At 41.0% G+C, this 12,727-nt stretch overlaps 1 protein-coding gene across 1 annotated transcript in view; it reads left to right on the forward strand.

Moving 5' to 3' along the window:
- The first annotated feature begins 9,563 nt into the window (after positions 1-9,563).
- Positions 9,564-12,727, forward strand: part of LOC122804877 (aryl hydrocarbon receptor-like) — a 1,212,833-nt gene continuing 1,209,669 nt past the window's right edge. The window contains exon 1 of the mRNA XM_044075064.1: positions 9,564-10,176. Within this exon, the coding sequence (XP_043930999.1) occupies positions 10,127-10,176 (50 nt within the window). The 5' untranslated portion in view covers positions 9,564-10,126. The remainder of the gene's footprint in view (positions 10,177-12,727) is intronic.

Here is a 12,727-nt window from a genome sequence, read left to right on the forward strand (position 1 = left end):
GTGCAATTCCTTTTATGCTGGCCACATAACAGAAGTACACTCACCCTACCCCTTCTTCAGTGTGCTAACCATCAGCTACCTCCATTCCAGAATGTAGTACATATTAGCTTTATTTTATTGTAAATAATATGCAAATACCATTTAATTGCTTTTTGTTTTGTAAAATCATTGTCAAGTCTGTTTGGTTTAATCTCTCATCTGTAACTACGGTGTAAATACTTTATAGGTTTATAGGTTGTTACTTGGCTAATGACCACTAGAGTCCTTAGAAGCCTTGACTCGCACCCCACACCATTTGGGTTACAAGTATCATGGGAGGGCATATTAGTAGGCAGATAGCTAAGGATTTGTAGGAAGGGTGTTAGTAAGGATAATACTTTTCCTATTAACAACCTCTGTCAATAATGAACATGGGGACCAGACTGGGGGGGGGGGTGTAAATTTGTGATTTTGCCATCCAATTGTCATTGTTTTGTTTGAATATGGTCAAGGCTGAACCCTGTTTTTCATGGCTGGGGAGCCTATTCTATAGTGTAGGGATCCTTCGGGAAACGTATCTGTCTCTCTAGCACATTCTATGTCACAAACAAAGCTTAGATCCCTTGATCTAGTGTTTCTGGTGCTGTTTGTTTTGCACAAGTGCAACAGATCCATCAGGTCTGGGTCTGAGGAAGCCTTGTATGCCAGGCAAAGTTGCCCTCTTAGCAGCCTGTAGAAGACTGAATACAGCGACAGAACCTTTAGACGATCAGTATAGGACAGGGTATTCAATTCTCCTAGTAAGAAACCTTTTATGGGCGTTCTAACTGTTGCAAGTGGCTGGCTGGATACATGCCAAAGGAGTCACTGTATTTAATGAAAGGTCTGATAACGGCCAAGTACAGTGGTACTATAACTTCCTTGGACCTGGATGCCATACCCTTAACTATAAGTTGTGCAACAAAGAATGATTTTTTTTATTATCTTAGCAACATATTGGTCAAAAGCCAGATTGCTGTCTACGTATGTTCCCCAATTTCTTACTATTGGGTCAGCTTTTAGGGGCGTTTTTATTGATGGAATAATTAACTTGCATTGACAGTTTCCCAAAGGGCATTATAATGCATTTTTTGCCATTGAGTTTTAGGACAAGGCTTTGGCACCAGTCATTTATCTATGTTAAACCCACTTGCAAGATGTTTGTATCTTGGGGGGAATATATAATAGCTTCCAATTTACAGTCATCTATGAACTTGGTGAGCCAGAGACTTTAACGTTTGCGATGACTTCCGGGAAGTAGAATGCTCATTAGGACTGGGCCAAGCATGGGGCCCTGAGGTACTACTCCACTAGTGAACAGTCTCTTGGTGGAGGTGGTCTCACTGATCCTGACTTCCTGAGTCCTGTCTTTGAGCCAACTGGCAATCCAGTGAGTTATGTAAGAGTTTATGCCTATCTTAGAGAGCTTGTCAACAATGTCTGAGTGGGGTATTTTATCAAATGCCTTAGTCAGGTCAAGACATGCAGTATTGCCTTAGTCAGGTCAAGACATGCAGTATGCACTGTTTTAACCTTGTCTCTTGCTTTGGTGACCCTCTCAAAGAAGTCTACCAGGTTAAGTAGGCATGATATTCTCTTAACAAAGCCAAACTGGGATGGGTCCAATGCCTGTAGGTTGCCATGATAATTCATTCCATGGCTTTGCATATTAGACTTGTTAGACATATGGGTCTGTAGTTCCCTGGGTCAGTTGATGGTCTACCCTTGTGGAAGGGAATGACTGTTGCAGTCCTCCATTCACATGAAATGTAGCCCATTTCAAGGCTGCATAGGTTCATAGGTTTATACTAGGCTATCTGCCCTAAGGCATTTATAAGCCTAGCCCAAAGTTTTGTGGCTTACGCCACCCCTTATGTTAAAGAATACTGTGCCCATTAGTTTGTTGTGCCTCTGTCCAGCAGTGACACAGAGATGATTCCCGGGGTAAACCTACGATCTCCCATCCACCGGTCAAGATTTCTCTTGAACAGAGCCAGCGAGGTGCTCTGCCTCACATGGACTGGGATTTTATTCCACAGCATAGGGAGTCTCTGGGTGACAAATCTATCCCTCCAGCATGTCCTATTTATATCCGTGCTAAGGTTTAAGTCACTTGCTCTAGTGGATCTGGTAGATTTGGATTTTTTGAGGTGGAACATGTCCATTAATTCCGGGTTGGACATGGCCTTGTATGTCAGGCACAGGTCACCTCTGAGCAGGCGGTATGCGACTGAATAGAGCTGGAGTTTCTTCAGTCTGGCAGCATATGACAGATTTTGGAGTCCCTTTATCCTTTTGGTGAGGAACTTTTGGGGTCTCTCCAATTGCTGCAGGTGTTGGGTGAGATACATCCCGAATGGGGCATTGTACTCGATCATTGGTCTGATAAGTGAAGAGTACAGGGGAACAATGACCTCACTTGATCTGGATGTGAATCCCTTCATGATCAGGTGGGCAATGTAGAAGGTCTTTCTAACCACTTTAGCAATGTGAGTGTCAAAAAAGGCCACTGTCAACCTGGGTCCCCAGGTCCCTGATAACCTCTTCTGTGCTTAATGGATTGCCACCTATATGGTAGCTTGGGGTTACCTTGTTTTTCCCGAAGGGTATGACTATACATTTTTGGCATTTAACTTCAGGCCATGGCTCTGGCACCAGTTATCAGTTTCCGTGAGACCCTCTGAAGGATATCTGTGTCCGATGTACTTTCCACTATGGCCCAGTTTGCAGTCATCTGCAAACGTTGTCAGCCATAGTCCTCCTATGTTTGCCTGTACTTCTGAGAAGTAGATGCCGAACAACAGGGGCCAAGGACTGAGCCCTGTGGGACCCCACTTGTGACCGGCTTGGAGTCTGACATGGCGCCAGCAACTCTAACCCTGTGGGTTCTGTCCTTTAGCCAGTTTGCAACCCATCTTGTGACATATGGGTTTACATTTAAGCTGGTAAGTTTCTCTATAATACCCGAGTGGGGTATTGTGTCGAAAGCTTTGCAAGGTCAAGGTAGGCTGTATGGACTGCCTTTCCTCATCAATGGCCTTGGTGACTGTTTCGAAGAAGTCGACCAAGTTCAAAAGGCATGATCTGCCCTTGACAAAGCCAAACTGGGTCGGGTCCAATGTCTGCAAGTCCCCTATGTCTTTGTTTATGAGTTCCATTATGATCCTCTCCATAGCTTTGCAGACCAGGCTTGTTAAGCTTATGGGGCGGTAATTTCCAGGGTCCATAGAGGTACCGCCTTTGTGGAGTGGGACCACAGTTGCCGTGACGCCACTCCTTGGGCACGATCCTGTGGTAAGGCTAAGATTAAACAGCTGCCTTATATGCGGGTTTAGTTCCTCGTTGAGTTCGTAGCACACAGCCGGGGACACCATCCGGTCCCATTGATGCTGTGTTTTTAGCTTTAGAGAGAGCAGCTTTCACCTGCGCATTAGAGATGTCTGGGAGGCTACACTCGCTGGGATAGTTATCTCTCCTTTGGGGGAGAGGGGTGAAGTTTGCACTGAACCTGTCTGCCAGTATGTTGGCAATGTCTGTGGGTTCAGTGATTTTGTATCATTTTGGACTAATTCTGCATATCTGGGAGTTTCCACCCAGGTTTCTAACATAGCTAAAGAAGGCCTTATGATTGTCTTTTGAATCTATTGCAATTTTTCTCTCAAATTTGGCCTTGGATGATTTTATGAGTGCTCGTATTTTTTACTAATAATGATCAAGGGTGTCTTCTCTTTTATGGATTTTCCTCTACCATGTAACAGCTTTCTCCTCTTATTGTAAAGTTTGTTTATGGCTGGGGTCCACCAGACTGGACGTTTGCCCTTGGTGGAAAGAGTCTTGGTTTTATTAGGGATTGCTTGATCCATGCAGTCCTGGAGGTGTTCAGAGAAGGCATTTGTAAGGGCTTCCAGCTTGGGTTGTGGTTTCCATTGGCTCGGGGCCTTGAAGGATACCACACCAGTCTTTCTTAGTGTTAAGTTTGCTTTAGTGTAGTTCTTCACTGTGGTCTTTTTGTTTGGGGTGGGGGCGGAAAGTGGATTTCCAGTGAGATAAGTTTGTGATCTGATCTCACCAATGAGGGATATACTTCCGGTATGGAGCATTTTGTCCCCATGTTTGTGATGATGAGATCTAGTATATTTTCTCCTCTTGTGGGAACGGTGACTAGTTGTTCCATGGCATTTGAATTTATGAACTCCAGGAACCTTTGGGCTAGAAAGTTGGGGCTTGAGTAATGTTCCCAGTCTATATTCGGGTAGTTGAAGTCACCCAATATAATGGTGTTTGGAGATACATTTATACCATCCAGTGTCTTCAGGAAGGCTGCGTAGGGTTCCTGAGTTTGAGAGGGTGGCCTGTAGCATGCTACAAATTGTAGAGCAGTTTTGCCTATGGTTAATTGCACCTGGATGGTTTCCAATGCTTCGTGCATTGCCACCAACCTGGAGGTGTGGGTATCCTTGATGAATATGGATACACCCCCTCCTTTTGTGGTGTGGTCCAGGTTTTGGGGCCGGAACGCATGATATGAGGTAAAACCTGATAGTGCCGGGGTGCTCTCAGGAGCCTTGAACCAGGTTTCAGTCACAGCACAGACATCGATGTTCTCCATACTGAGAAGGGCCTCGAGAGCGTGCATTTTGAGATTTAGACTTCTGGCATTGAGCAGCATTACCCTTAGTTTCTTCCCATTTTTGTTTTCTAGGGTGGTAGGTTTAGAATTTGAGCCTTGCCTAAAAAAGGCACTATGGGGGTGGCAAGAGCCTTAGCCAATATCCGGAATCCCAGGGTGACAGGTGCAAGCCGTCCCTTGCAGCATGGCTTGTCAAGCATGTCATCCCAGGCAGACAGACACTGGATCCCCTTTGAATGACACCAGAAATTAAGCCAATTGTTAAAGCTGATCATCTTGTCTCTATGTTGTGGCATCATTCTTGGTGAAGGAAGGATACTGCTCAGGGTCATACCTGCCTGGGCTACATAATCAGAGAGCTCCTCTATGTCTCTTTTCATGTAGTCCAGGGAGGTACGTCTCAGGTCGTTCACACCAGCATGGACAATGACTGTGTCATATTTGTACTTGCTGTGGAGTGACCCGAGTGCTTGTGTTATGTGGCGGATTCTAGCGCCTGATAGGCAGCTTACTGTGACCCTCTCCTTGTTCAGCCTGGTGAGTGGGACTTCAGTGTGTCTGACTATGAAGTCACCTATGACAAGTATGTTTGGTGCTGTATTTGGCCTTAAGGGCTGTGACTGCTTTGCACACTGATTTTGTGGTTTTATGTGTTGCCTGTGGTGTGTCATGAGGTGGCAGTTGCTTGGATGTCTGCTTTGGAGGCCTCTGCTGTTTAGGTAAATTTTTGCTCAGAGCCTCCGAGTATGACTTTGTGTGTTTATGTGTTTGATTCATTGTTGTGATAGCTTTATGTGAGACTGGTTTTGTGGTGTGTGTAGTTGCCTTCTCCTCCTGTCTGGTCTTGCCAGTCCTGAGTTGAGAGAGTTCAGCCTCCAGTTTGGCTAAATAGCTGCATCTCTCGCAAGTATTTGTGTTATGTGGGAGGAGGAGAGGGTTGTCAGTGTACATGAGGCAATTGTAACATTGCCTCAATATTCCCAAATTCACCAACTGGACAGGAGAGGACGCCAGCATCTGGCCCTTCGACATGCTAGAGAAATTTAGAAGTTAGGGGTGTAACTGAATAAGAGAGGACTTAGTAAGGAAGTGGGTACTCCTGGGGGGGGTTTGCTAGTGAGGGACTTTGTATAATACAGAAGTGCTAAACCTGAAAAGAAGATGCTTTTAAGACAAGTAAAAGCTGTTAGGAACAAGTGCTGCTCTTTTTAGTTAAGGGATATACTGTTTAGATTACTAGTAGAGCAGTTCTAAGGGAAAAAATGAACAGACTTTATGGAGCCAGAAAAAGTTTACCCTTGTTAAACCGACGCTGCCTGATGCTGCTCTAGTGGCAACTCGGCTTCAAGGCTAAAGCACTCTAAAGCGTGCTTGATAGCAGGGGCTGGAAAGAGAGAGGAATTGACCCAAAACAGCCAATAAAACTACAGTTTCAAGTCAGTAACCACTCCCACGGGGCAGGGAAGCAGCTCAATGTTTATCACTGCCACTGATCAACAGAGAGACTTTCCTTTAGCCCAAGCAAAAATGGCCTCACAGAAACTTACAAAACAGTTCAAGAACAGCAAGCCTGTAACTTGAACTTTTTTAAATCTCAGAAAAGTGGGAAAAAAGCAAGATTTTTTTTTTGTTTTTGTTTTTTCAGAGATAGCAGAGGTTCACAAGTAATATCAAGTTATACAGTTGAAGAGTACCAAGTGGTCTTGATAAGTCATGTTTTAGACTGTTCAGGAGGCAACTGTGGATGTTGTCGGGACCCATGAAGATGGTATTCTTGGCTTTAGCAAGTGCACCTGGTTCATGCTGATAGCTAGGGGAAGTATGTTGGAAGGAATTTCACCTGGTGAAGCTGGGGGGGGGCAAAGTCTGAGTTGAATTTATCAGCCAGTAGATTTGCTATGTCACTGGGGATAGATGGTGATCTGTAGCTAGCATGCTTCAAAACTGTGTTCTGTTATTTGTCTAAAGCCTCTCCATGTCATCTCAGAATGTAAATAAAACTAGTTGAGTTATTTTAATTTTTTGTTGTAGAAAATAAAGATTTTCAGCCTACTAAGAAGTAAGAAGGCAGGACGAAATGTATTTAAAATAATAGCATTTATTATACATAATATATATATATATATATATATATATATATATATATATATATATATATATATATATATATGTATATATATATATATATATATACACACACACACACACACACAGACACACATATATATATATATATATATATATATATATGTGTGTGTGTATGCATATACATATATATATATATATATATATATATATATATATATAGGGGTCTACTGTATATGTTTGAAAATACACTTCTTCGAACTCACATAGTAGACCCTGGGTTACACGAAAGTGCACTTAATCGAAAGTGCACTTTCGCGAAACCTGCTTCAGCGAACGGGCTACTGACTTTAGTGCAGTAGTTACGGACCCTAGGGTTAGGGTGTGGGTCATGGTAAGGGGATAGCTAGTAGGGCTATCCCCTTACCATGACCCGTACCCTAACCCTAAGGTCCGTGACTACTGCACCACAGTGTAGCTAGTAGGGCTATCCCCTTACCATGACCCACGCCCTAACCCTAAGGTCCGTGACTACCGCACCACAGTAGAGGACTCCACTGTGGTAGTATCCCTTACCATGACCCTAACCCTATTGTCCAGACCACAGTAGAGGACATAGCATGTTTTCCTGCTGTCCTCCACTGTGGTGCGATCCGTTCGTTGAAGCTGAGTTCATGAAAGTGCACTTTCGAATAAGTGCACTTTCGCATAACTGAGCAGTCTACTGCTCTTTTTCGAATACATGGTATTCGATGAAAAGCAGTAGACCCCATATATATATATATATATATATATATACATTCATTTAATTAATTTTTTTTATTCACTCTGTTTTATAAGTATAAATTCTTTTGACATATGATGTAACAAACGGGCTCAAATAATATCCGTACTGTAACTGCATTGCTGATAATATGTTTTGCTTGATTTACATCATTATGAATATAAGGTTGAAAAAAGAAATAAAAGGAAAACACTGGAAAACAAATTGTGTTCTGCTGTCACCTTCTGGTCAGCATTGTTTTTCTGCTATTGCTCATTACTACAAAAACATTTAAATAATAGTCACTAGGACTCTGCCTGAAATTGTGTCACTGTAATCAGAGCACTATCCTGATAATCAAAAACAAATAAATAAAAATTCACCTCAGTCTTGTTCCTGTTTTCTAAAACCAATAATCAATCCAAGTGCAAAAATGGCTTATTGCATAAATAAAGAATAAAAACAAAGTGAAAAAACTACCAAAAAAACCCCCACTCTGAAATACTTTAATAAAATAATAATTAAAAGGTTCATACGTGTTTACTACATTACTGATTTGCAAGAATCTCTAAAAACCTAGCCTTACATTCCCATGCTAGCTTTTAGCCCTTATATTCTGTATAGTATAACCTAGAGACTGGCAGAATAAAGACATGAGGGGTTACACATTGCCCTTAATGGTGCGGGACACAGATGCTTACCCAGGAGTCAACTGATTTCAACTAGGGGAATACTCTTTTAAGATGCCACAACCTAATATATATATATATATATATATATATATATATATATATATATATATATTGCTTGCAGTTCTGAGAATTGTTAGGTATTGCCCTTGGAATTCCAACAAATAAATGCAGTTAAAGCATACAAATCCCAATTTATTTAATGCAATAGTTCACAAATTCTTAAGTATAAGAGCAACTGCTTTCAATGTGTTTTGTACTACCGTTATGACTTCTGATCACACTACAAAAAAAATGGGAACTTTCAAGGGTTGACCCTGAAACTCAAGGAAAATCTCAGCATCTCAGCCTGAAGTTTCTGCATCTCAGAGTACGTTTGTGCAGAGGACTGAGGCTATACACTGTTTCAAGAGTTGCTTTCTGTAATCCAGGGTTTTGATTCCATCAGCTTCTATTTGTCTACTTTGTGACTACTGAAGTTACTTGACCAGACAGTACTGTCCTAGAATGAAAAAAGTCAATGTGGATCAGTGTTCTACTTCTGTCAACAAACATAAAGACTTAAATAAATTGATAATATCTCACAATGTGTCCCCCGTTAAAGTAAATTACCTGTACGTTTCCTACCGATTACTTGTTTTGCATTCACTATTTATCATCGTAAGAAAAACCTAGTCAAGCCACCCATGTGACATTTTGTTACAAGGATGCCCTCCCTCCAAAAGAACCCATACCCTTTACAAGTCTCCACCTAAAACCCATCGCTAGGAAAACACCTCAAGTTCAGCTCATTCAAAAACGTATGTACCTGCTGTTACCAACTCAAAAAGCTACTCTCACAGAATGAGCTAGGCGGGCAAAACGTGTGACAGACATACGCAAACTCTGCAAACGAAGTGCCAAAGACAGTAAAGTCGCGCATTCCCGAAGCTTTTTGTATTTGAAAACCACAGATAATCCTAACATACACGTGTATGCAATGCTTCTAAATTTCACGGGACTTTACAGAGTTCAGCAAACCTCATGTAGTGCAGAGACTTTCTGAGAGCCCAACATGAGTGACGCACCTCAAAAAGTATGACAAATGAAAGGCACAGTACTTTTACTGGCACATATTACTGTACGTGGTAAACCCAGAGAACCAATGCAAAATAAAGTAAATATTATGAAGGTTACATTATCTGGCTGTTTCGTCCAAATTATTACAACTACACATAATTCCTTGTTTGAAAAAAAAGTACTTCAGCCCTTCAAACCACGAAGTCCTCCTTAAGCGACATTTTGGTTTTTACGCGAACCATTTCCTGAATAGGGAGGCTCCCAGACCGCAGAACCAATAGTTATTACTGACTGTACCTGCCTTGAACTTGTAGGCCGTTACAGTGCCCAGGATTGGTTTAGTCAAAGTGAGAATTATAGCAGAAGAAAAAAAAAAACAGAAGAAGCAAAAGGGGATTTACAAGAGAAGCTTTGTCTGTGGGTAGTAGATACTGTCAGCTTGAGAGAGAGAGAAAAAGAAAGAAATGAGGAAAACATGTTGCGCTTACGCCATTTGTAGCCTCTCTAGAAGAGAACAGCTCATTTTACGAACAGTCTGACACTTTCCTACCTGCTTGGAGTTTCACTGGATTAACTTCTGAAAACAAGACACCAGGCGGAATATTAACATTTAGTCCACTTTTAGGATTTGTTGCACTGCGTAGTGTGAATTTTATCTATTTGCTTTCGTGGTTTGCATGTCATCTGATGGATGGCTTTGACTATATTTATCTACCTATTTTTTAAGTAGTTTCGATCGTCTGTCATAGATACAAACCAGACGGTTGGAAAGAAGTCCTGGAAGTTGTTGTGGTCTTGGTCTGTGTACAGTTTTATGAAGAAAGGCGTTAGCAGTTTGTTTTACACATTTTACTGTGTTTTGACGGAGCGAATCTTGCCATTATGTTGGGGATATATGCTGTGAAGAAGAGGAAGAAGCCTGTCCAGAAGAGGTAAGGAGAGAAAGACTGCAACGTTCATATATATTTTCACAACCAGCCCACCTAGGCTGTCTGAGTCAACCCCACTGAGTTTAACTGTGATCTATCTGTAAGCTTTAAAGTTGTCGCCGACGTTTGTGTTTATTTCGCAAAGTATTTTATCATCCTGTCTATCCATGGCAATCGCGAATACTAGTAATTGAAGTGCCCTGCTGTGTAAGGGTGTGAGTGTGTGTGTGTGTGTGTGTGTGTGTGTGTGTGTGTGTACATATATGTGTGCGCGCGCGCATTTATGTGTTATGAGTACTTAATCACATTCTAGAGCCCTTTGCAGATATATATATATATTAGTGTTGGAGGAGCCTTGTTTTTATGTAAGTGCCTAACAGTGCATACAGTAGACTGGCTTTTAACTCAAGTTTGTAATATGCCAATAGGTTATGTGGACACGCATACACATCCATGTATAATCCACATACAGTAGGTCAGTTTACTCTCCGATCGTGTTTGGATAGTTCGATTGTTGTATTAAAATGGAAAACGTTGCAGACTGCTTAATTTCTAGACAGGTCAATTGGTTTTGGTTCAAAATGTTGATGCGATCTCTCAAAAACTTTGAGAAAATGATGATGGATTGCATCAATTAATAGTGACAAATGCCGTGGTTGTATTTCTTTAATTAAAACATGCATGTTAATTCATGTTCTGTTATTCTGCCATTTGCTTAGTCAGTAGTTACTGATATTTTAAAAACGCGAATGATTCGAGCGACTTTGTGATTATTTTTTGCTTCGTAATCCCTAATTGTAGAAGTAATAATTTGAGATATGTTCGTTATTCAGGTAGTATTTTTTTTCTTGATAGTTGTCCAGTATTTTTCAATAAATGTAAAAGTTACCGTAAACCGAACTTGGTGAATAAAAAGATATAAGCAACAGCGGGTCTTGTTACAACAGAGATACTCTGCGTGATAAGAAACTACAGTACAATCATTCTTATAGTCTTAGTGGGAGACGTTTGTGTGCAGCATCCCCAACCCCAGAAACACACACACACATACACTAATGAATGCACATATTTTCATGGAATGTGGCACGGTGTTAACCCTTTCGTTATCAATGTGTTAGCTATTTTTGCACATCTGGAATTTGGCATCTGTTGGCACCTGATTTGAATTTTCTGCTGTGAATTTGAAAACTGAGATTTCTTGATTGCTGTTGACTGGCATATTTTATTTTGGGAGGAAAATAAGAAACGTGTTTGGCTTAAGTTGATCATTTTTTTCTTAAATCCACTGTACAGGACTGCATACATATGCGCAAGTTGATATGCTTGTGTGAGACTCTGTTCACAGTACGTCTACACTTTTATACATGACTGTATATGTATTTCAGGAAATAAAATGTATTGCTTCTATTTTATTTGTTAAAATCATCCTGTACTGTTATGCTTTCATAAATTATTCTGAACTGCTGAGTCTAATGTTGCTCCTCACTCATACCTTGTGGCACTAGCTATTTGATGCATGGTTCGATGCCTTTTCTCTCAGTATCTTTTTTTTTATGTCTTATGGAGTGGCTTCATAATTGGGCTTTTTGTAGTATGACTCATTTACTAATTCAGCACACAGACTCCAGTTTTCATTCTTAAAAGTTAAACTGTGTTCTCTATTAGTGACTCATTTGTGATATAAGATAAGTGTGTTATGTCAGCTCAGTGACGTGTTGAGCATGCTTTCTTCTGTAGCATGTGGTTGAAAACGGTGCACTGAAAGGTATGCCATTGCTACTTTTCTCTACATACTTCTCAAGTGCCTGCTGTTATGAGGAGCATTCCTCATTTTGAATGTTAAAAAGTCAGTGTTTCAAGCTTTTTTATATTGAAAGGGTACTCTGCTATAAATTCATTGTCGAATATATATATATTTTGCACATTCATGATAAAGAAATCATATTAAGTCATCAAAAGGACTGTCTGTATTTGGGAAGAAACGGCTATTAACCAGGTTGCGTGCTTCCTAGATGAAGTTGCAGCAAGTGGTCCCCATTTTGCCCATTTCTTCCATGCTTTGAAGATAGTGTTCCACATTTCGGAGACAGAGCATTGAGAGCTGGCTTTCTCTTGTTGAGATTCCAGACTGTTTTTTTAACCTTCACGTTAAAATTGCTAAGGAGAACAAAGATAAAGTGTGTCCACACAGTGTTCTGTTGTCATAACCATTTCTGTTTTATGTTGTCCATTTTAATCAGCGGGCATGAAAGGATGTTTTATGCCATCTAACTTAGTTGCTGTGCTGTCTGCATATCTGACCCTGCCCACAGGATGCTCAGAGATTGCATTGGTGGTAGAATGAGGCTGGGGATAGGCTTAACATTTGTTATCTGTATTGAGAATGGCACAGAAAGAGATGTTCATTCTCTGTACTTCTAGTACTCCTTTCACACACTTGGTTAGGGAAGTCTTCTACTGCTGCACACTGATAGCATGATGTGTGCAGTGTCTATTCTAAAGCTATGAAAAAACAATCCGATTTGATCCACTGTCACTCTGCATAAATGCAGTG

This window comes from Protopterus annectens, chromosome 6.part0 (genome assembly GCF_019279795.1).
Source record: "Protopterus annectens isolate FY-2018-M chromosome 6.part0, PAN1.0, whole genome shotgun sequence".
In the NCBI taxonomy this organism is placed as follows: domain Eukaryota; kingdom Metazoa; phylum Chordata; order Ceratodontiformes; family Protopteridae; genus Protopterus; species Protopterus annectens.